At 44.2% G+C, this 24668-nt stretch overlaps 1 protein-coding gene across 7 annotated transcripts in view; it reads left to right on the top strand.

Moving 5' to 3' along the window:
• The window catches only part of p4ha2 (prolyl 4-hydroxylase subunit alpha 2), a 133815-nt gene extending 130526 nt beyond the window's left edge, over positions 1-3289 (top strand). For all 7 annotated transcript variants that reach the window (XM_033029879.1, XM_033029878.1, XM_033029873.1 and 4 more), the window contains one exon: positions 1135-3289. In XM_033029879.1, coding sequence (XP_032885770.1) covers positions 1135-1205 — 71 coding nt within the window. In that variant the 3' untranslated portion in view covers positions 1206-3289. The remainder of the gene's footprint in view (positions 1-1134) is intronic.
• The last annotated feature ends 21379 nt before the right edge of the window (positions 3290-24668 follow it).

Consider the following 24668-nt stretch of genomic DNA (forward strand, 5'->3'; position numbering starts at 1 on the left):
CTCTGCTCTTTATGTTTTGTTGAAACCTCTGTGAACAGTTTTGTGAAGTGAATGTGTGAGAAGAATGCCTGTGCATCAGATTGAAATACTTGATTCCGTCCTTGTCACTCAGAGGGATGGTACAAATGGTTCAATTATGCTTTTATTGTCACATGTGTGGTCCAAACGCACAGTGAAATTCATTCCTTACACACAGTCCAGTCGAGTATTTCCATACCCAAGCACATCCCCGATTAGGCAGTATACTGAAATAATCCTTCTTCTTCTTGAACAGCCTAAAGTTGTAGGACAACTTGTTCTATTTGAGCTGGAAGTGGACACTATCTCCAGCACCATCACTGACTTCATCAACTCCGGCTCCCTGCCCCCCACAAGCCTCCAACCTCATCGCTCCCCAGCCCCACACGGCCCGATTTTACCTTTTCCCCAAAATCCGCAAACCTGACTGTCCTGGTAGACCCATTGTCTCTGCCTGTTCGTGCCCCACCGGACTTATTTCCACATACGTCGACTCCATCCTATCCCCCCCCAGGATAACACACCTGGCTTCAACATATTTTGCTCTTCAAGTTTTCACATCAGTCATGTTCGTGATCTCCCGTGAGTGAGATTCACACCTTGTGCTGGTAGATAAACGTGTCTCTGTAATGACCACCATATCCCCAGACATTCCTCCAGCATTCATCATCATACTGTTACTTCTGTGCACTGTAAAGCTGAGTGCCCAATACAGTGCCCAAAGAACTGTTCTACAAATTAGAACATTTTCTGCCAATCCCTAGCTTGACAATGCTGAATATTTGCCAAAGTCATAGAACAGTACAGCACATGAACAAGCCCTTTGATCCACAATATTTGTGCCCAACATGATGCCAAGTTAAATTAATCTTCTCTGCTTACACGTGATCCATCTTCCTCCATTTACTTCAGAGGGCAATGGAAACTCAAACGTCAAACTCATTAAGAGAGGGCAGGTTTCCCAGCTGGCATTGGTAAGCCAGGTGTTTTTTTTTACAATGGTCCAACACCTTTATAATCACTTTTGCTGTTGCCAACTTCTTAATTTTATTTTAATTTTCATTAATCTCATATTCTCAATTTAACAGCTCTTCGACCTCTTTTATTTTCATTTAGTTTCCAACAAATGGATCCATGAGAGAGGACAAGAGTTCAAGAGATCATGTGGATTGACAGAAGTGGAGTAAGTGTGTGGACCGTTCTGTCTTCCCACTTTATTTCCATCCCTTCTTTTATCAAGACAAGCAGTCAAGATATTCCTTTTTTCCCTATTGAGTGCCAATCACCTTCTGCATTCCATTGACCTTTTATCTCAGCGTTGTCTCCATTTTGTTTCATTTCTTCTCCTTTGTGAACCGATATTCATCGGGGAAAGAAAAACACTCTGTGTGGTATTTTCTATCGGTGGTCCATTGTGTACATGAAGATGATTCATTCTCAGTGTCAAAAATTAGAGCACTTTGGTAAAGCAACCCAGAGAAGACAGCAAGCTTTTCATTTTGGGGAAAATAGTGAATGAACGCATCAGTGTAATTGCGTTACCTTCATCATTTCTTACTGACTTCAATTGGAACAGTGTAGTTTGGACATGTTGTTCCACCATATGGATGCAGTTGCACGATCCTTACATCCTGTGCACTTCGCCAACCTCTCCCTTTCCAGGCCATTCCAACATAACAGGTCTATTTTCATGAGAAGATTTTGTGTTATCATTCTGTTTGCTCATTCTAACTTTGAAAATCACCAGCAGACTTGCATTCAATTTTCGTCACCAGATAATGATTATTGCAGATGGTAAAACGATCCCTTTGAGAAGCTAAATTAATCCAAATTGCTTCTAAACTGAATTAAAAGTAACAAACACCAATATGACCAACCAATTTGTTATATAAAGAAAGTGCTGGAAATCCGAGGCCAGTTAGACAAAGTCTTCGATGAGTTAACGCTTCAGTTAGTGAACAGAGGACAAGAACATCAACCCTGAATGTTGACTGTGTCTCTCTAGAAATGCTGTTTGATGGCTGAATATTTCCAGCATCTACACTTGTTGGCTTCTGATCCAATTTATTTTTGATTCTCTACTCTAAGAACTACTATGAAATGGGTCCTGGTTCATGGATTAATGTACACCTACCCAATAAAGATCAGTGAGGAAAAGGGAACACATCCAGTCTTCACTGTGATGCTAAACGTCCTTGAACAATTTGAGAAATATTAATTGGACTTGCTGTGTGTATTAATTAATCCCTTGGACAAAATTGTTGAAGTGGAAGTTTATCTTTCGCCACATCGTCTAATTTTCATTACAAGTGACCATGTATGAATTCCATTCTCAACAAAGATTTATATTTCTGAGCAAGATCATTACAAGGACTATTACCATTATGTGTCCACACCTTTTACAACGAATATTGTCATTATGTGTGCAAATCTTTTTCAAGGACTATTGCTATCACTATTGTGTGCCCACACCTTGTAAAAGGACTATTGCCACAATATTTCTACTTCCCTTGGTTCTTGAGCCATCAACTAGAAACATAAGATCACAGATCCTCTCCACAATCTGCTTTTAATTCTAGAATTAAACACTGGCAGAGTTGGTTGTGGAGTTAAAATTGCATAAAATTGAGCCATAAAATCCAGTCAATTTATTTGCTAGCCTGGCCTTTCTGCGATATGTCTATTTTAGAATCCTAAATGTAAAGTCATTCCTTAAAGCAATTTTTAGATCACCATTAACAGAGACAACTTTAACTGGTTTCATTCAGGTAGGGTAAAATGAGAGATTCGGGGGGTGGGGAAGGGCAGCCACAGATTTTGAATGGCAATTGATTATCCAGCTATCAAATTAATTATGAAGCAGAAACAGGAGGCAAAGGGAGCTCCTGCACTGAGCAGCAGTTGGGAAACAGTGTTATACAGAACTAATGCTGAGAACAGGTTTTAAACATATCTGTGGTAAATGACATTTGTATTAGGAGGGGTGGTGGAGGGTTGAGGTTAGTATAATCATCCCTGTGACCACCAGGGTTTCATCTGGATGCTCCAGTTTGCAGCTTTGTAAAGCAGCATAACTCCCTATTAGTTAAAAGGCAAAGTAAATCAAAGGGGAGTTGAAGGGCAAATATGAACAAGTAGCTGATTGTGCAGGAAACTAAGGAGAGGGAGAATGGGACTAACAGGATTACTCCCCTGGGAGCCAACAGGGAAACACAAATAGCCTCCTCCTGCTTTATAACTAAGATAACAAGAGTGAAATCAAGGAAAAAAGCCAGATAACAAAACGGAACAGATCACAGCTGTAGAGTTGCCTTACAGCACCAGGGATGCTGGCTACATAACTTGTACGTTCTCTCTATGACTGCGTGGGATTTCTCCAGGTGTTCCGGTTTCCTCCCACATTCTAAAAACGTACAGGTTTGTAGGTTAATTGGCTTAGGTGAAAAATGTCCCTGGTGTGTGTAGGATAGTGTGCAGGGACCGCTGCTCGTTGTAAACTCAGTAGGCCGAAGGGTCTGTTTCCGCTCTGTCTCTAAACCAAAACTAAACTAAAAACAAAGTGCTGGAGATGCTGAACAGGTCAGGCCACATCTGTGGGGAAAAAAGAGCATCAACCTTTTAGGTCACAGTTCTGATGAAGGGTTTCCAACCTGACGTTGTTTCTCTTTCCGCAAATGCAGCCTGATCTGCTGAGTCAAAAAAAATTCTCGTTTTTGTTTTCGATATTACAGCCTAAATTGGACTGTTTTGGTTGGTTCTTGAGGGTAAGTGCTTTGGTGATTCCTTCAGTTCAATTCCTTTATGTAAATCTCAAGGATTTGTGTCCCAGCTTATTAGTACCATATTAGAATAAAAACAAACTGATCCATGACTTCTTGTAGGTGAGATCTTTAGTTTGGATGTGATGGTGCAGGTATAAATCAACAATTGCATGCAGTGGAACTACAATCTGCAATGTAATATGCCTTATTTGTATCTTTCAAGAACTTTATATTGCAATGTGAATGTAAACAAAACCTCAAGTGCTTCTTTTCATCCAGTATGCCAATTGAGCTGCTTATTGAACAGTAACAGACCCCCCAATTTGTCACTCTCTGCAAATATCCGCTACACTCTAAATTAAGGATTGGGTGAGGTAAAAGATTGTTTTCCACTCAGAATGAATTTGATCGGGTTGTTGCAAATGCTGGAACTTACTGTTAAGTTTTATTTGCCTCTTTACCTCTGATGTTCCACAGTGCAAATATTATGTTTAAATAAATATTGACTTTATTAAATGTTTTTCAAATCTTAATTTTATTGATTTTGTTGATGGTAAAAAATGTTTTTTAATGGAGCATAAATCCCACAAAGTGATTAAAGGAATGCATCCAATGTTACTGTGCTTAAATGAATGAATAAAATAATTTAAAATAATTATTTCTGGACATATTTTCTTGCTGCCTTGCACATCGTGAGCGGCACAGTAGCACAGCAGTAGAATTGCTTTCTCACAGCGCCAGAGATCCGGTTTTGATCCTGACTACAGGTGCTGTCTGTATGGAGTTTGCACATCCCCCCCCCATAGACCATGTGGGATTTCTCCAGGCACTCCTGTTTCCTCCCGTATTCCAAAGATGTGCAGGTTTGTAGGTTAATTGGCTTCTGTAAATTGTCCCTAGTGTGCAGGATAGAACAAGTGTATGGCTGATCACTGGTCGGCGCAGACTCGGTGGGCCAGTGAGCCTGTTTCCACGCTGTATCTTTAAAAATATAAACAATCCGTGCTGTTCGATTGGTGCAGTGCAACCTACAAATATAGGTCTGATTTTCTTGCCATCTAACGTTCTTGATATTGTGGTGTTCGTATTGTGAAAATAAGACTCAATAATAATTTTGGTGAAAATAAGTCTCAATAAGTTGCCAGACACCCGAGTTCCATCCCGACCCTGAGTCCTGTCTGTGTGGAGCTTGCACGTTCTCCCTGTAATGATGTGGGTCTCCTCCGGGTGCCCCATTTTCGTCTCACTTCCACAGGCGCGGTGGTGTGGAAGCGACTTGGCCTCTGTAAAAACATCATGCCCCTAATGTGTAGGGAGTGGATGAGAAAGTGGGTGAGCGGGTGATCGATGAGCAGTGAAGACTTAGTGGGCCAATGCGCTGGCCAATCAAGGCAAACATACAATAATCCTCCTTTACTACTCTATCTACTTGTATTGCCACTTTCAAGGAGATATAGACTTGGCCCCGTACACCTAGCCTTACATGGGGCTCCCAATATTGAAATAACACAGAAAATATGGGACTCACTCAGCGAGTTCGGCAGCATCTATGAAATGGGAAACAAAATGAATGTTCCGTGTCAATGATTCTTTGTCAGTATTGGAAAAGGTTGGCGGCGCTGTGATACGGCTGCGGCTCGCCTGCAGTCTGTCTGTTTTTACTTTTTTGTGTTGTTTTTTTTTGTCTAGTTTAGTAAATTTTTTGGTTATTAGGTGGTGTTATGTGTGTGGGGGGGGGGTGAAACAGGGCTTTCTGTCTCTCCCTTCGGGGGAATGCGACTTTTTTGTCGTATCCCCCTTCTCTTCCCCCGTCTGCGCTGAGGCCTAATGGCGGAGCTGGCGGCCTCCAACCTGCGACCGACCTCGAGGGTCCGGAGGTAGAGCCAGCCAGGACTCACCAACGCGAGGCTGGCCGTCTTCGAGCTGTGGCGACGCGACTCGGCGTTCCAGTGAGGGCGGACAGCGCGGGGCTGAGACACTCCCGTGCGGGCGGCACGGCTACCGGCTGGAAGGCGCTCCCGTGGGGGCAGCCCGGTGCGGGGCTGAGACGCTGCCGTTGCCGTTGCCGTGTAGGCGGTCCGGTGCGGGGCGGAGATGGTGCTCCGGCGGCTGAGGTGGCGGCGACCTGGATCCGGGGCTCGGCCGCGGGACAGTGGATGACAACGTCGGGAGCTCACAGGTCACAGGCTGGTGCCTGTTTTCCGGAGCTCCCGTTGCAACAGCTGCGTCCGCTGGACTGGAGGGCGGCAGCTTCGACCACCCCCGGGCCGCGGAGTTTGAACCGCGGGACTGACTTACCATCGCCCGGTGGGGTATCGCCTCGGCGCAGAGGGAGAAGAGGAGGGAAGAGACAGTAACTCTAAGACTTTTGCCTCCATCACAATGAGGAGGTGTTTGGTGAACTCACTGTGGTGGATGTTAATTTGTGTTTATTGTGTGTTGTTATTATTACATGTATGGCTGCAGGCAACAGCATTTCGTTCAGACCGAAAGGTCTGAATGACAAATAAAGGATTCAATTCAATTCAATTTAAGTGAAGGGAATTTGGCTGGAGGATGCATAGGACAATAGGAGTATCTCAGATTGGGTGAGGCCAAATGAATTAATGCAGAGTATGCTTGCCGTGTGTTGCTAATGGCTGGTCTATGTGACACTCTCAGTGGCTCTGACTGCACTAATGGAGGGAGATGAACTGAGCCATATTTACAGATAGATGACTAGGGAAAGTGGCCAGTACTGATACAGACGAAAAAGTGTGCGTTGCCTAAAGTTGGACAATTTGATACTGACTCCAGAAGCCCAGACAGAAAATGAAGTGTTGTTCCCTAGGCTTGTGCCAGGCATTGTAACTGAGTCAGAGGCTACAAACACAGAGCGGCACAGGGATGGAATATGGAACCAAAATATGGAATGTGGAGTCACTGATTGGAGCCCCAAAAAAGAACCCTGCCAACTTAGCCATGCCCTTATCAATACCCCCATTGGTTGTAGAAATACCTCCAGATCTCCAGCCCTTCCAAACTCATGTCTGTTGGTCTATATATCTGGTCAGTTTCCAACTAAACCTGCAGGGAATTCATTCAAATCCACTGCACAGGACACTACAACCTCCGTATACTATGTGGCACAAATAACATGGTGGGTGGCACAGCTGGAAGCACAGCCTTCCAGGGCATCACAGTGGGCAGCTGGTAGAGCCACTGAGTCAGAACACCAAATATCCTGGTTCCAACCTGACCTTGGCCGCTGTCTGTGTGGGATTTGGAGCCCCCAAATAAGCAAAGGCCGTGTAGATGATGTTAACAATTATTTGCTCACAATCGAGAGTAGGGATATTCAATATAATCCTCATAGAGCTAACAAGTTTAAAGGAATCACTGGAGAGAAATTGGAATGTTTGTTAAATTCAAGGGATCAGCCACTCTGTGAGGTAGGTTTATCTCAAGATAAGTTTAGGTTAGTTTTGAGGTACACAAAGAAACAGGCCCTTCGGCCCTCTGAGTCCATGCTGACCAGTGATCACCCTTACAATACTTCTATCCTACACACTAGGGACAATATACAGAAACCAATTAACCTACAAACCTGCACGACTTTGGAATATGGGAGGAAACCAGAGCACCAGGAGGAAACCCATGCGATCACAGGGCGAATGTACAAACTCCGTACAGACAGCACCCATAGTCAGGATTGAACCCTGGTCTCTAGTGCTGAAAGGCAGCAACTCTTACCACTGCACCACTGTGTGACACAAAGTGTAGACATGCAAAGCTGCAGAACCATACAGTGCTAGGTTACAAATGTTGGATATCTAACAGAAGGACGGATAAGATTTGAAATATAAGGTAAAGAGCTGGGAAAGTATATCCAATGTGGTTTAGGTGTAGCAGGCATTGTAGATGGTAACATGAATGTCTGAGGAAGAAATGTTATGTGGATTGGAAAATAATTTCTATCACCCAGCTTTCATCCCTTCAGCACCAATCCCTGTGGTACACCACCTATCACAACCTCGTAACCTAAAACTGATGTCTTTATACCTGCACTTAGTGTTTGGTCCATTAACCAGTCCTCATCCCACATCAGTAATATACCTGCTGCAACATACCATTCCAAGGGCTCTAATTTTCTTTCCACATCTTTGGTGTTGCACCTGGCTCTCTAAATTTACTGGTTACTCCTTATTTATTCTGCAAGTTAAATATTAAGAAATCTCTCAACAGTTTAATCAAACATAGATTTATTTTCAAGATTGAATGTTGGTTTCTGTTATTAATTTCCAAGTAGCCTGTTACCACTTTCTTTATAATAGGTGCCACCATTTTCCCTACTAATATTGTCAGTTGATAATCTATGATTTCTTTTTGACTCCTTTCATTTTTTAACTTTCAGTCCGTGGTAACTATTCTATACTCTGTAGCATTTCGGAAGATTACAACCAGCGTATCCATTATCTACAGAACCGCTTCTTTCAAAACCCGGGGATGAAGATCATCAGGTCTTGGGATTTATCATACTTCAGTCCATTAAATCCTCCTAAACTTTGTTCTTATAATGCTATTACTTTTGTTTACAAATTCATAACTTTAAGGATCTGGATTTACCCTCTTCTGCGGTTTTCTTTTCAAAAGGTTTAAAATGGCAACATATTCAAGCTTTCAACCTGTAATCCCTCAATTAAATACCAATTGCAATGTTATATTCATGAAGGGTCTTTGACCAGAAATGATAACTGCTTTTCTTTCCACAGCTGTGGAAATTTCAGTTTTCAGTCAGATTTCCGGTAATTTTTCATATTTTCATTGTAACTATTATCTTTGTTCTTTCCCCGGAACCTTTTGTATTTGATTTTTCTCCAATGCCTTTTGTAGATTATGGCCATGTCCAGCATTCCATATGCAGCCAGAATTGAGAACAGCTTTAGCGTCTTTAGACTTCAGACATACAGTGCAGAAATAGGCCCTTCCATACTCCCAAGTCCCTGCCGACCAGCAACCATCCCGTAACTAACACTATCCTATGCACTAGGGATGATTTTACAACATAATAAACCAATTCATCTGTATGTCTTCGGAATGTGTGAAGAAAACGGAGTACCTGGAGAAAACCCACGCGGTCACAGGTAGAATGTACAAACTCTGTACAGACAGCACCCGGATCAGGATTGAACCTGGGTCTCTAGTGCCATAAGGCATCAACTCTACCACTGCGCCACTCACCTAAACGGCACATTAAATGAAAACAGTTAGAGCTATTCTCAAACTTTGCAATTCCTTCATCTTCAGTCTAACTTTGTTCTTAGCAACTAACCCATTGGAATTTGTTGTGCGCAATATATTGCCATATGTGATTGTGGCTGTCAAGAAGCCAGCAGTCTGATCTGTGCTTTGATTTTGAGATATAGATTAACAGACCTTCCGGTCAGATAATTGAGACAAGGCTGTTTGTTTTATAAACTTTTTTCCAACTGGACAATCTAATCCTAGCACCATCCTGGGGAACGGATAACACACTCAAGTCAAAAATCAGTGCAGTGTCTGGGGGTCTTGAAGGATCACATATACTAAAGGTTCACCCCTGGTTAATATTCTTCAGGAGAGTCTTACCTATGGACAACACTGTTTAAAAAATGACCACAATGTTTGACATGGCCTCTGGTTCCTTTCTCTTAGCTGCTGGGAGTCAAGGCGAACGTAGGTTTTCTGTCAGGCGGGTTAAAAAAACATGTAGTTAATATAGGAACAATCAATTTCCAGCAGATAATTCATTGTTCCACATCCCGATAGATTGCCCTCTGCACTGGAAAGAATAAAATGACAGAGTGATGGCTGACGGTGAGTTTAAGAGACTTTGAGACATACTGAGGTATTATTACTCAGCTCCCTCTAGTGAACAGATAGTGACACAAACATTTTAAAAGATTTTGCGCAGGGAAAGTGCATGTGATCTACTGAACTATTGCCATGTTTTCACTGATGACTACAATGTCTGAATGACTTAAACATGCATTAGCAATGGCTGCCTCTGTTCCAGTGTGTCCATTTTGGACCATGCCATGGACCAGGTATAAATGGAAACATGGTCAGAAGAAGGGTCCCCTGACCCGAAAAGTCACCTATCCTGGGATACTACCAGACCTGCTGAGTTACTCCAGCACTTTGTGTCCTTGTGTGTAAACCAGCATCTGCAGTTCTTTGTTTCTTCATTGATATATGGTTATTGATGGTTAGGGAAAGATGAAAGTGGAACAAGAGGGATCAATAATTGATCGATTGAGAGTTGCAGCAGAGAAACCACCCACTGAGTCTACGCCAACCATCGATCACCCGTTCCCACTTTTGCATCCACCCTCTTCACAAGACAGGCAATTTAGAGGCCAATTAACCTACAAACTTGCACATCTTTGGGATGTGGGAAGAAACCAGAGCACCCAGAGGAAACCCATGCAGCCACAAGGAGAACGTGCAAACTCCACGCACACAATACCCGAGGTCAGGATTGAACCTAAAGCTCTGGTGCTGTGAGGCAGCAGCTCTATCAGTTGTGCCACTGTCCTGCTCCCTGAATCTCGTATCTCCTTCAGAGGTCAGTATCAAATTTCAGTTGAATTATAGATAACACAAAAATGTTTTAGCACAGAACAAACCCCAAAGAAGGGTCTCAACTGTAAAGCGTCACCCATTCCTCTCTATTGAGTTAAGGGCCTGTCCCACGAGCAGGCGACTCCATGCGGCAAGCGCGACCTAAAGGGCCTGTCCCACGAGCATGCGACTCCATGCGGCAAGCGCGACCTAATGTGGTCGCTTGAGCCATACGTCCTCGCGGGGCCGGTCCCACCGATCGCCGTAGCCGTATGGAGTTGTGCGGATCTGGTTCCGACATCGCGCGGGGCTCCGAAAAACTGACCGTGTTCAAAAATTCCGTGCAGCAACGGCCTGCAGGCCCGCAGCCACCTCGACGCCGTACGCACCGCCTCGACGCCGTACGTCACGCGCGAAGTTCCCGCGGACTTCGCTCGAACTTCATGTCACTCACTCGACCTCCACGCGGCCCCCGCTTATAGTTTGGTCACGCTTGCCGCATGCAGTCGCATGCTCGTTGGACAGGCCCTTTTAGGTCGCGCTTGCCGCATGGAGTCGCATGTTTGTGGGACGGGCCCTTAACTCCAACATTTTGTGATATTCTTCGGTGTAAACCAGATTCTGCAATTCCTTCCTACACTGGTATCAAATTCATACTTGCTATGGCTTTACCGGCACATTGAACGCAACAACACCACAAATACATAAATTATCAGTTTGTAGTGGCCTGGTCAAGGTCAGGAAAAGACCGGACATCAGGCGGATTCAAAAGAAGCTTTTTAATTCCAGCAGTCCGAGTACACACCACGACACCCTTATCTCTACCCCTAGGGAGTCGTCAGGAAACCCCGTGGCAGACCAACGCCACTGTCCCTCAATCGGCGAGGGGGATGATCCAAGGAGTGGCCTACCCCCCAGGGACCGCCACAAGTTATTCTTTGTAGGCCAGACCACAATTGTACGACAAATTAAGTAGTGTGATCTTAGTAGTATAATTCTCATACTGTGCTGTCCTAACAATGATCGTGTTTTATCCCTATTGTGAACTTATGAAAATAAGGACTATCTCATAATTCCTTAGCCACTACTTGTGCTGCTCTGACATGAAATATGATGTTCACTTTTGAGGCAGAGATTCCTACAGGATATGAAGGACAGTGAGATCAGTGAGTATACTCAATGGTTCAATGATTCAATGGTCCTTTATTGTCACGTGAAACATTTAAGGTACGCTGAAATTTGATTTACCATACTGTCATTCCAGAACAAAGCAACAAGACACACAACTGCATAAAAGTTAACAGAAACATCCACCACAGCGGCTCCCCCACATTCCCCACTGTGAAGGAAGTCAATAAAGTCTTATCTTCTTTCCTCCTTATTCTCCCGCGGACGGGGCAGTCGAACCATCCGTAGTTGGGGTGATCTTAGCTCCCGCAGCTGGCGATCGAAGCCCCCACGATCGGGGTGGTCGAAGCTCCTGTGGCTTGGAGCTCCCGAAATCGGTCCCTAACCAGGGGACCGCGAGCTCCACGATGTTAAGTCAGTAGGCGCCCACGGTTGGAGGTCCCGGGGTCGATCCCTGACAATGAGCCTGCAGGCTCCATGATGTTAAGTTTGCAGGCTCCTGCGGTTAGAGCTCCCAAAGTTGATCCCTAGCAAGAGGTGGCCAGCTCCTCAATGTTAGGCCGCAGCACGGACAGATATACCATACGGAAAAAAATTGCATCTCCGTCGAGGAAAGAGATTTTAAAAAGTTTTCCCCAACCCCACATAATACAAAGCTAAAAATACACTAAAACATCCATTATACCATATCCACCAACATACAAAAAACAACAAAGAAGAAAAGGACGAGACAGACTTGGCGAGGCTGCCATCGTACGGCGCCACCCAGTGGAATATACAAATACTTACAGTGCCCTCCATAATGTTTGGGACAAAGATACATCATTTATTTATTTGCCTTCGTACTCCACAATTTAAGATTTGTAACAGAAAAAATCGCATGTGGTTAAAGTGCACATTGTCAGATATTTTTTTAATAATGTAGAAATTACAGCTGTGTTTATACATAATCCCCTCATTTCAGGGCACCATAATGTTTGGGACACATGGCTTCACAAGTGTTTATAATTGCTCAGGTGTGTTTAAATGCCTATGTGATGCAGGTATAAGAGATCTCTTAGCACCTAGTCTTTCTTCCAGTCTTTCCATCGCCTTTGGAAAATTTATCACTGTTTAAAACTGAATAAAACTGTTAGAGGCATCAGCCAAACCTTAAGGGTCTGTCCCACTTACTAATTGCAAAGGGACTGGCAGGCCATGGAAGACCTCCACAGCTGATGACAGAAGAATTCTCTCTATAATAAAGAAAAATCAGGAGTCAGGTATGGATTTGTCAATGAACAGAAATACAGAGGCTACACTGCAAGATGTAAACCACTGGTTAGCCGCAAAAATAGGATGGCCAGGTTACTGTTTGCCAAGAAGTACTTAAAAGAGCAACCACACTTCTGGAAAAAGGTCTTGTGGATAAATGAGATGAAGATTATATCAGAGTGATGGCAAGAGCAAAGTATGGAGGAGAGAAGGAACTGCCCAAGATCCAAAGCATACCACTTTATCTGTGAAACACGGTGGTGGGGTGTTATGGCCTGGGCATGTATGGCTGCTGAAGGTACTGGCTCACTTATCTTCATTGATGATACAACTGCTGATGGTAGTAGCATAATGAATTCTGAAGTATATAGACATATCCCATCTGGTCGTTCAAACAAATGCCTCAAAACTCATTGGCTGGCAGTTTATTCTACAACAAGACAATGATTCCAAACATACTGCTAATGCAACAAAGGAGTTTTTCAAAGCTAAAAAATGGTAAATTCTTGAGTGGCCAAGTCAATCACCCGATCTGAAGCCAATTGAGCATGCCTTTTATGTGCTGAAGAGAAAACTGAAGAAGACTAGCCCCCAAAACTAGCATAAGCTAAAGATGGCTGCAATACAGGCCTGGCAGAGCATCACCAGAGGAGACACCCAGCAACTGGTGATGTCCATGAATCACAGACTTCAAGCAGTCATTGCGTGCAAAGGATATTCAACAAAATACTAAACATGACTACTTTGACTTACATGACATCGTTGTGACCCAAACATTATGGTGCCCTGAAATGGGGGGACTATGTATAAACACTGCCGGAATTTCTACATGTGGTAACCAGAATGTGTAAAAATACCCTTAATTAAAATCTGACAATGTGCACTTTAAGCACATGTGATTTCTTTCTATTACAAATATCGAATTGTGGAGTACAGAGGCAAATAAATAAATGATGGGTCTTTGTCCCAGACATTATGGAGGGCACTGTATATACAAGGGTGGGTATAGGGGCTTTTGAAGAGCATTAAGGTTGATAAATTCCCAGGGCCTGTTGGGATCTATCCCAAGTTATTGAGAGAGGCAAGGGAGGAGATTGCAGGATCCTTAATGAAGATCTTTGTGCCTTCTCTGGTCACAGGTGAGATTCCCAGAGATTGAAGAGAAGCTAATTCTGTTCCTTTGTTTAAGAAAGTAAGTCGGGAGAATGCAGAGAATTAATGATTAGTGAGCTTAACGTCAGTGGCAAGGGAACTATTGGAGAGCCATAAAGCAGACGTTTTAAAGCACATACAAACAAGTCCAGGAACAGCTTTTTTCCCACTGTCATCCCACTACTGAACTGACCCCTCCTAGGCCTAGGGTCTAGTCCTGATCTCCCAACCTACCTCATTACAGCCCTTCAACTTTTTTCTAAATTTGCACTTTCTCTCTAATTGTAACAATATAACAGTATAACACTATATTGTGCACTCTGTGCTTTTGGTCATACCAATGTAAAGGAGGCCACATTGGGAGCACCAAATGGAATAGACAAGGTTGGAAGAGGTGCGTGGGAATCTCTGTCTCGACTGGAAGTGTTCCTACCTCCTATCCACCCCTTCTCTTTCCCATTACCCCACCACCTCTCAGCCTCTGCACACATTTCTTCACCACGTTGGTTACCCTGCTCCTTTGTCCTCCTCCCTATGCTCATCTTCCAACCTGAAGTCTCACATTTCTCTATTATCCCCTCTCTTTCTCCTCTCCTCTGTTCCCTTCTACCCATATCCCTCCCTCTGACTTTACATTTCACTCCTCCTCTTTTTCCTTAACTGACACTCACTTATCTCATATTCATATTTAGCCTTTGTCACTTCCTCCGTCCATCTGCCAATCACCCTCCCCCGCTTCACCTGTATCCACCTATTACTTGCCAGACTTTGCCCCAATCTCACCTCTCTTTTCCATTTTTCTACCTTCTACTCCATCAGTCTGAAGTAGTGTCCCGACCCAAACCATTGTTTGTCCATTCCCTCCATCGATGCTACCTGACCCATTGAATATTTTCACCACTTTGTGTTTTTTGCTCAAGATTCAGCATCTGCAATTTATTGTATCTCACTCTTTCACATGCCCTTAAAACATACATTTTCAACTAGTTTTTTAAATCTACTTGCATATGTGTCAATCTTCCAATACCCCTTTATTTTATTTTTGGGTGGCACAGTGGCATAGTGGAAAAGTTGCTGCCTTACTGTGCCAGAGACCTGGGTTTGATTATGGGCGCTGTCTGTGCAGAGTTTGAACTTTTTCCCTGTGTGACCGCATAGGTTTTCTCCAGGTGCTCTTGTTTCCTCCCACCTTCCAAAGACGTGCAGGTTTGTAGGTTCATTGGCTTCTTTAAGTAGTCCCTAATGTGAAAGATGCGAAAGTGAGATAACATAGAACTAGTGTATGGGTGATCGTGGTTGGCGTGGACTCGATGGGCCGATGTGTCTATTTCCACACTGTATCTCTAAACCCTGGGCAGTGGGCAGGTGCTATAGACCTGCACAGGAGGTAGACGCTCCCTCCCCCACGTGTCTCGGGCAGATGAGGCTCGTCAGCCTGGGAAAGCAGTCCATCTAGGAGAGAGAAAACTCTGATTTAAAACCTCCACTGCCTTGTGGCCATATCCAGTCATGTAAAAGGCTCCAGGAGTAAACCTCAAGAAAATCCGGAGTCAGAGCCCCTAAGGCAGTTCGTCGTTGTCTATAACCTTGCTCTGGCAGCTCCTGCGACGGCGCTGGTGCCAAACTGTAATGGCTCAGCTGTTCCTTTGGATCGATCAGCTACATGGAGAGGGAGGGTGTGCTGCATGGGCAACAGCCTGTCCTCCATATGACATCGCCCAGGCTTGCATCTGACCAGGATGCATCACCCATGACTGAGGGGGGCCTACTATATCTCTAAACTAAAACTAAAAATGTTGCTAAGTGAATGCAAATGCTGGAAGTAATGGAATAAGAAAGCATTCAATTTAAGAGTACCTGTAAGTTATGCCCATCCAGTCTAAGAGTATCCATGAGGTTTGAAACAGTGAAATGCAAAGTTCCCCGGTCACCTGTGTCTTCAGAATGCAGTGGATAATTGCCCATTAAACGGCCTGGGCAGAGATTTATTTTGTCTGTCAATGCTCATTAACACGTCAATTGCAGTTATTCAGACAGTTGCATCGTCCTGGAATTAAGCATGGCGCCAACAATCTGTGACTGCTTACCTGATCACCTTTCAGCATAGACTGACATACAAAACATAAAATAACACAAACATGGAAATTCACAGCAATTTAATTTTCCCTTCCCAAATGGATATTTTCTATTACATTGAGCGTACTATTGAAACGTCTTTTATTCTCAATCAAGTAGAGTATGTCACTAATTTATTAAAATCGGAATACCCATGTATTAATGTCCAAAGAAGCGTCTCGACCCGAAACGTCATCAATTCCTTCTCTCCAGAGACGGTGCTTATCCCACTGAGTACTCCGGCATTTTGTGTCTATCTTCAAAACCAGCATCTGCAGTTCCTACCCACATATGTTTTAATGCAGGGTTTATTTAGTATGTGATGTTTTGATTGATATCTAGCAGCCCCTTGACTTGAATTCCTGGTGTGTTGAACACATGCTAAGAAATGCAATAATCACTGAATATATAGTGCAAATACTCAAACATAAAAATAGAAAGATAGGAGATGTTTGACTTTGGTAGATATATCGGATCTAACCTACCTGAACTCCTGGTGGCTCAGCACTTCAACTCCCCCTCCCATTCCCAATCCGACCTCTCTGTCCTGGGTCTCCTCCATTGCCAGAGTGAACAACAGTGGAAATTGGAGGAACAACACCTCATATTCCGTCTGGGGACCTTGCGTCCGTATGGCATTAACATTGAATTCTCCCAATTTTGCTAGCCCTTGCTGTCCCCTCCCCTTCCTTAACCCTCTAGCTGTCTCCTCCCACCCTCCCATCCGCCCACCCTCGGGCTCCTCCTCCTCCTCCCCTTTTCCTTCTTTCTCCCCCCCCCCACCCCCCATCAGTCTGAAGAAGGGTTTCGGCCCGAAACGTCGCCTATTTCCTTCGCTCCATAGATGCTGCTGCACCCGCTGAGTTTCCCCAGCAATTTTGTGCACCTATCGGATCTCTTCATGTTTTGCCTCTGAAAAAGTTATCAGCAGAGCAAATCAGCTGCTTCCAAATTGCAGTGCAGATTCTGGCCATTTAGGGGCACTGCAGACATGTTGTTAGCTGGATGTCAACTTCAAGAGAAAGGCAGGGAACAAAACCAGTTGCTAACCACAACCTTTTCTAACCTCATTAAAGCACCTGAGAGGGTTTGAGGAGCCACATTTTCAAATTTTAGGGGTTCAGTTGGCGATTTCAAGAAGCATGTTGGAGGACATGTTCCAATCATCGTGGAGCGGGTGATCCCTCGCCGGGGGTCGCCGGAGAAGAGCTCCGACCGCCGACCTGCGGCCTACAACATCTTGAAGCCGCGGTCTCCGGTAAGGAGGTGGCCGATTTGGGAGCTCCGGGCTACGGGGTGCGCTCGACCTTGCCGACCAGAGGGCTTGAACATCGAGTCGTCCGTAGCGGCGAGTACGGAGGGTCAGGGCCCCGACCACGGGTGAACAAGGGAGGAGGAGGATGTCTGAACTGCATTGCCTCCCACCGCAGTGAAGAATGCTGTGGTGGATGTATGTGTTGAATTATGCTGCGTATTGTGTCCTTTTTTAATTGTAACGCTGCATGGTAAATTACATTTCACTGCACCTTATGGTGCAAGTGACAAATGAGTTTAAACTTGAAATTTGAACTTGAACTTGAATCAGCAACAATGGTGCTGAAGTACCAGGAAATGCTTGAGAGCTTTAAATTCCTTATTGTAAATATTATGAAACATGTTAAAGCGATGACCAAGAAGGTACACTGAGGAAGTTTGGCATGTCTCCAATAACTTTTATAAACTTCGACAGATGCATCATAGAAAGCATACTATCAGGTTGCATCACAGCTTGGTTTGGGAACAGCTCAGTGTTGTTGATATAGTTCAGTCCATCACACAGACCAAACTCCCTCGACACTTCACACTGCCTCAGGAAAGCATCCAACATTATCAAAGACCTTTCCCACACCGGTCATTCCTTCTCCTAACTCCCGTTGGGCAGAAGATACAGAAGCTTGAAAGCACACACCACCAGACTCAGGAACAGCTTCTTCCCTTTTTGTTATCAGGCTTCTGAGTCAAGTCAAGTCAAGTCAAGTTTATTCGTCACATACACATACGAGATGTGCGGTGAAATGAAAAGTGGCAATGCTCGCGGACTTTGTGCAAAAAGACAAACAAACAAACAACCAAACAAACTACAAACAGAATGGAACAGAATCACATATTCTTTTACATATTAAATATTGTGGGTGGAAGGAAAAAGGGAAAAAAACAGCAATTTAAAAAAAGCAGTAGAGTGGTACAGTAAAAGTTAGTCCCTGGTGAGATAGGAGTCCTATTGGCCTCTGGGAAGAAACTCCTTCTCAACCTCTCCGTTCTCACAGCATGGCAACGGAGGCGTTTGCCTGAACGTAGCAGCTGGAACAATCCGTTGCAGGGGTGGCAGGGGTCTCCCATGATTTTATTGGCTCTGGAGTTGCACCTCCTGATGTATAGTTCCTGCAGGGGGGCGAGTGAAGTTCCCATAGTGCGTTCGGCCGAACGCACTACTCTCTGCAGAGCCTTCTTGTCCTGGGCAGAGGAATTCCCAAACCAGATGGTAATATTTCCGGACAAGATGCTTTCCACAGCCGCTGAGTAGAAGCACTGGCCCTTTCATAAGCTAGGGTACAGTCCAATACTTCACCACCGCATTGCGGGCATTGGACCTTGTATTTGGAACTGTTATGTTACAATGCAGAGAATATTGAAGAATTACAACGTATTTATTGACTCCTAGGTATGCTTGGCTCATGATAATTTAAAGTGGAGAAGGAGGATTTGCTTGAGCCCATGTGCTGGGGGCATACAGGAGTCCAGCAAAAACCCACATCCCACCAGACCTTTTCTGTCCCATTTCAGTTCAGTTTAGTTTACAGATACAGCATCTGCCCCACTCCCTACACACTGGGGGCAATTTAGAAAGCCGATTAACCTATAAACCCACACATTTTTGGGATGTGGGAGGAGACCCACATGGTCACTGGGAAAATGTACAAATTTGACACAGACAGCACCAGAGTTCAGCATCGAATACAGGTCTCTGGTGCTGCAGAAGGATCGTAGGACCCCAGTAATTACCTTAAGAGAGAAATAAATAATACATGGTGTTGAAAGGCTGAGGTGAAATTAGTGTGGGGTTGGGGAGTAGGGGATAGGAGATGATCTGGAGCATAAAAATCAATTAGTGAGCTGAAGACTTTGTTCCTGTGTTGTAAATCATATGTATTTCTTATAATTTTGTGGCGTAACATTGACTGAAGTGTTCCTCTGGTGTGGCAAGATCATCAATCTTCCCTTCCCACAATAAATGGAATTCCATCCAACCACTTGGAAAAGAGCTTTCTTCATAAAACCAACACGCGTCGATCGCTAGAAGAGAACATGGGGAAAACTGGGGAGTGAAATGGTGTGTGACGGTGGTTGCTAATGACAAGAAACAGACAAAAGCAACACCATGGGGGAAAAAGGAAGGGTTCTGTCAAGTGAACGAAGACAGACACACAATGCTGGAGTAACACAGCGGGACAGGCAGCATCTCTGGAGTGAAGGAATGGGTGACGTTTTGGGTTGAGACCCTTCTTCAGACTGATTTTGTGGTTTTTTTGGTTTACACCAGCATCTACAGTTCCATCATACACATATCAAGTGAACAATATGTTTGTCTCAAACCATCCAAGAAACATAGAGGGAGATCTGATTGTGTCCACATTTTCACACAATTCTGAAACCATCGTGGCAGTAGTTGGGAACATGAATATATCTACCTCACAGTGGGAAAGAAAAGGAATGCACAGAGTGTAGCCTTAATTTTAGTTTTTAGGTTTAGTTTTAGAGATTCAGCATGGAAACAGGTCCTAATGCCCACTGCATCCACGCCAATCATTGAGCTCCCATTCATGCTAGTTTTATGTTACAGTATCTCACTATTGCATCCACAGAGGCCAATTGACCTACAAACCCCCATGTCTTTGGGATGTGAGAGGAAACCAGAGCACCTGGTAGAAACCTATGTGGTCACAGGCAGAATGTGTAACTCCACACCAGCAGCTCTTGGGATCAGGATTGAAGCCAAGTCTCTGGTGGTGTGAGGCAGCAGCCCTACCAGCTGCGCTACTGTGCCACCCTAGTCTTTAATAAGGGTCAAAAGTTTTTTTAAATTGTTTATCAGCTGAAAATACATTTAGCAAACCAGTAATACTTTATTCTTTAGTTGGATAGTAAATTCTGCCATGTTTTGATTCAATGCACCATTTGTTTTTTAAATATTAAATATTGTGGTTAAGTGAAGGCCAATGAAGTTAAATAAGTGGTTAAAATAGCATGTGGGCAAAGGAGCATGCAATCATAATCACCCTCAAAGCTAACTTTTTACTTAAACTGTGATGATGAAGTTGTTTAAAGGATAAAGCCATCACCAGGCATTTCAGCAAAAGATGATCAGGAAAAAATAGTCAACAAGCTATAAATAGTCTGGAATTCTCTGCCTCAGGCAGGTTCTCTGGATGCTTTCAAGAGAGAGCTAGATAGGGCTCTTAAAAATAGTGGAATCAGGGGATATGGGGAGAAGGCAGGAACGGGGTACTGATTGGGGATGATCAGCCATGATCATATTGAATGGCGGTGCTGGCTCGAAGGGCCAAACGGCCTGCTCCTGCACCTATTGTCTATTGCCTATTGTCTATTGTCTAAATGGCTCTTTCTAAGCTTCCCCCCAGTTTAGTTTCAGTCAAAAACCACGGAGTCAAGCACTTGCGCAACTAATCTTTATTTTGACAAAAATAGTTCCCACTACTATAACTAACCACCGCGGGTTCCATCCTCGTATCTGCCTGACCAAGCCCTCCTAGCCTCGCTCAAGCAGAGACACTCCAGAAGGTCACGCAGTCCCAAGCGTTCTGCCAGAAGGTCGACATCGGACCTCGTGGGAGCGGACTTTTATAGGTCCCTGAACCTTGAGGGGCCGAACCACATGGGGTGGTCTCTTTACAGTCCAATAACAGATATCGATTAACCCAGTACATGATAGACATTTCCCTAACCCAATAATACAGTAACCAATACATTGTATTTGAAAGAAAGTTCAGGAAGGAAGCAAAGAAGAATAAACATTGAAACATGTGCCCTGAGATTCAAACAGTTTCTCCAAGGCTCAACAGTTCGACCAATCATCGATTAACAGAATGACCGTCTTGCAACCTGATTTATACTATTTACAATGCTTTTGCAGCGATCCAATCGAAATGATGCATTTAAGGTTCGTTTGCAAAACTGCTACACATTTTATCAATTTAGGAGAAACAAGGAGAACTCCTGGACCCCTCACCATCCTGCATACCAGTCTGAGCCTAGACTGGCCAGCGCCATTCAAAGCCTGTGAAGTTCAGCTTTCAAGGGTTAAGCAATACTGACAAGTGCAGGGATCCTCCATTTTATGGTGTCTTTAATTTGGCCAATATTAACAAAGCCATATAGTAAGATACTGCAAATAGACACAAAAAGCTGGAGTAACTCAACGGAGCCACAGCATATCTGGCATCTCTTTTCTCCAGAGGTGCTGTCTCACCTGCTGAGTAACTCCAGCTTTGTGTGCCTATGTTCGGTTTAAACCAGCATCTGCAGTTCCTTCCTACACATCGTAAGATACCGCAACAGTTAAATGCTTATTTAAATAGGAAAGAATAACAAAGTGTCTTATAAAAGAAGCAGAGGTTCATAGACGCCAAACCCTATGTGCTGGAGATGTTGGCTCCAGTGGTGGGGAAATCAAAGTAGGTGATACATGAGAGCTCCAGATTTGAGTAGAACATAAATCTCCATTGACTGTAAGGCTGAGAATGATTGCAGACTGAGAGGGGGTGAGTTCATGGAAAGGCTGAACCAAAGGTAACTGTTTGAAAATTGGAGGGGCTTAATGGACCAGGAACAAATGCTTTTCATGTATTGAAGCAAACAGATTTTACAGGGGTTCCTAACATTTAGCATACAGGTTGTCATTTTCTATATTCATAATTTAAGATGACATGGAAAACAAGGTGTGCCGGTAATGCCGATCATGTAATTCTGGTGAAGGGTACAATAGCTGGCATATATGATTTAACTACTCAATGGTTGTGATTTCCTGAACATGAATTAGATAAATTATATGTATGCTGACAGTTTGCATGCCTTGGATGGATTGACAATGATAATTGGAGCAATTGATTTTAAGTGATGGAAAATCGATATTCCCTAATGTTAATGAATGTCGTATTGAATCTGGCTTCTTTCGATTCCATTTTCTCCCAGTTTCCTGTCCTTAGAGCCCACTTCTTTAAATATTCATTCTCAGGATGTAGGTGTTCTGTGAAGGTCAGCATTTCCTTCACGCCATTAGTTCCACTGGTTTGCTACAATTGTTTGGCTCAGTAGGCCATTTCCAAAAGCTCTTAACAGTTGTCCATGAGTTAGTTAATCTACAGTCAGAAGACTAGGCAGCATGGGGTGTAGGTAGTTTCATGGTTTCCATCTACTTTAAAGCTCTAGAGAAAATGGCTCCAGAATAATAATAATAATAATAATAATAATAATAATAATAATAATAATAATAATAATAATAATAATAATAATAATAATAAATTTTATTTATGGGCACCTTTCAAGACTCTCAAGGACACCTTACAAAATTTAGTAAACAGAATACAAAACATGTAAGCGGAATGAAACAAAACAAAAAATAACGACAAAAAAATAAATAGTAAAGACATCAACAATACACAATTCAAAGACACAATTCAAAGACACAATTCAAAGAGAGAGCAGCGGCAGCTAATCGCGCCAGCGTTCACTCTCCCTTCCGGCAGCCATCTTGGAAACGGAACAATAAGGATCTTTAACATAGAAACATCCCCCCACAATGGTTACCATTATGGGGGAAGGCACAATGTCCAGTCCCCATCCCCAGTTCACCCATAGTCGGGCCAATTGAGGTCTCCACAGTTGCCTCTACGGAGGCCCGATGTTCCAGGCAGTTCTCGCCGGGAGATGGTGCTCCGGCGTCGGGAGAGTCCTCTCAGCGGCTAGGGACACCTGGAACGGCCGCCTCCTTACCGGAGACTGCAGCTTCCGAAGCCGACAAGGCCGCGACGGTTGGAGCTCCACCACTGGCAATCTCATCGAGAGATCCCAGGCTCCAGATGTTGAAGTCAGCGCCGCCACCGCCCCGCTCCACAGACCCGCAGCTCCGCGATGTTTTTATCGGCGGTCTTCAGCTCACCGGAGCTCCAGTGCGGCGACCCAGGCAAGGCATCGCCCGCTCCGCTCCACGATAGCGCTCCAGCGCTGTGCCGCCGCCGAAGCCGAGGTGCTGGGCGGTCCCCTCGGGAAAACTCCACTCCAGGCCCGCTGATAGGCCGCGAGGACGGGTCGACGGTGCAGCCCGGAGAAAAGCTGCCTCTCCGACCAGGTAGGGACCTAGAAAGTAGTTTCCCCCTTCCCCCCCCCCCCCCCCACATAGAAAAGTCTAGACCTCCTAAAAACAAACACTGAAACTCACTAAAAATTAAAGAAAAGAGTGAAAAAGACAGACAGCTGCTAGCTAGGCAGCCGTGCCCCAAGACTGCGCCCCCCTACTCGAATAAGAAGAATAAGAAGATGCTGGGAAGGTTGATGACAATGGAAATAACTGCGGCCCCAACTTGTCATGCTGATTATACTTTGGCTCAATTTCCTTCTTTTCATCCCTTCCTTACTTGCAGATATTCCAAACCAGTATAACAGAGAGAGAGAGAGAGTTAGATAGAGCTTTAGGGGCTAGTGGAATCAAGAGATAAGGGGAGAAGGCAGGAAAGGGTAATTGATTGGGGACGATCAGCCATGATCACAATGAATGGCGGTGCTGTCACGAAGGGTCAAATGGCCTCTTCCTGCACCTATCTTCTATGTTTCTATGTTTCTATGTAACACAGACAAGCTTTATCTCTCCCATACAAACTAGTACAATCACGTTTGTTATTTTTTACAACAGTTAAACAATTAAAATGTTTCTAACTTTAAATAACTTCTACTAACATTCCCCTCTTCTCCCACATTGTCCCCTTGCTCCACCCTAGTCGTTTAATCAGTTCCAATGTTAACCACGTTGTATCCCTCTTGAGATCACACCTTCCCTAGCCAACAATGGGCCTCCCAGTGCATCTCCCTTTCTTAAGTCATTTGTTGTCAGCCCAGATGAGTCTTCGTCATTTCTCGCCACCAGTTCTTCACCCCCCCCCTCCTCCCTCCTCCTCCTCCTCCCCCCCCCCCCCACCATCAGTGAGTACCACAGAGAGTGCACAAGATAAATTAAATAGAGTGCAGAATGTAAAGTTGCAGTTACAGGGGAAGTGCAGATAAAAAAATGCAAGGATCACAACAAGGTAGATTGGAAGATTGGAAATTCATCCAGTAGCTCTACCAGCTGTGCCACTATAAGACCAGGCAGCACTGGGTTCAGGTAATTCCATGGTTTCAATCAGGGTCTTTCTACTTAAAAGCTTCACAGAAATTGTCTCCAGAATGAGGGGATGCTGAGAAGGCTGATAACAATGGAAATAACTGAGACCCCTGCTCTTCACACTGATTATAGCTTCCCTTGGTTTCTTTCATTTTAGCCCTTCCTCACATCCAGATATTCCAAACCAGTTTAACATAGACAAGCGTTATCCACCCCATACAAAG

Source organism: Amblyraja radiata, chromosome 11 (assembly GCF_010909765.2).
Source record: "Amblyraja radiata isolate CabotCenter1 chromosome 11, sAmbRad1.1.pri, whole genome shotgun sequence".
Taxonomy (NCBI): domain Eukaryota; kingdom Metazoa; phylum Chordata; class Chondrichthyes; order Rajiformes; family Rajidae; genus Amblyraja; species Amblyraja radiata.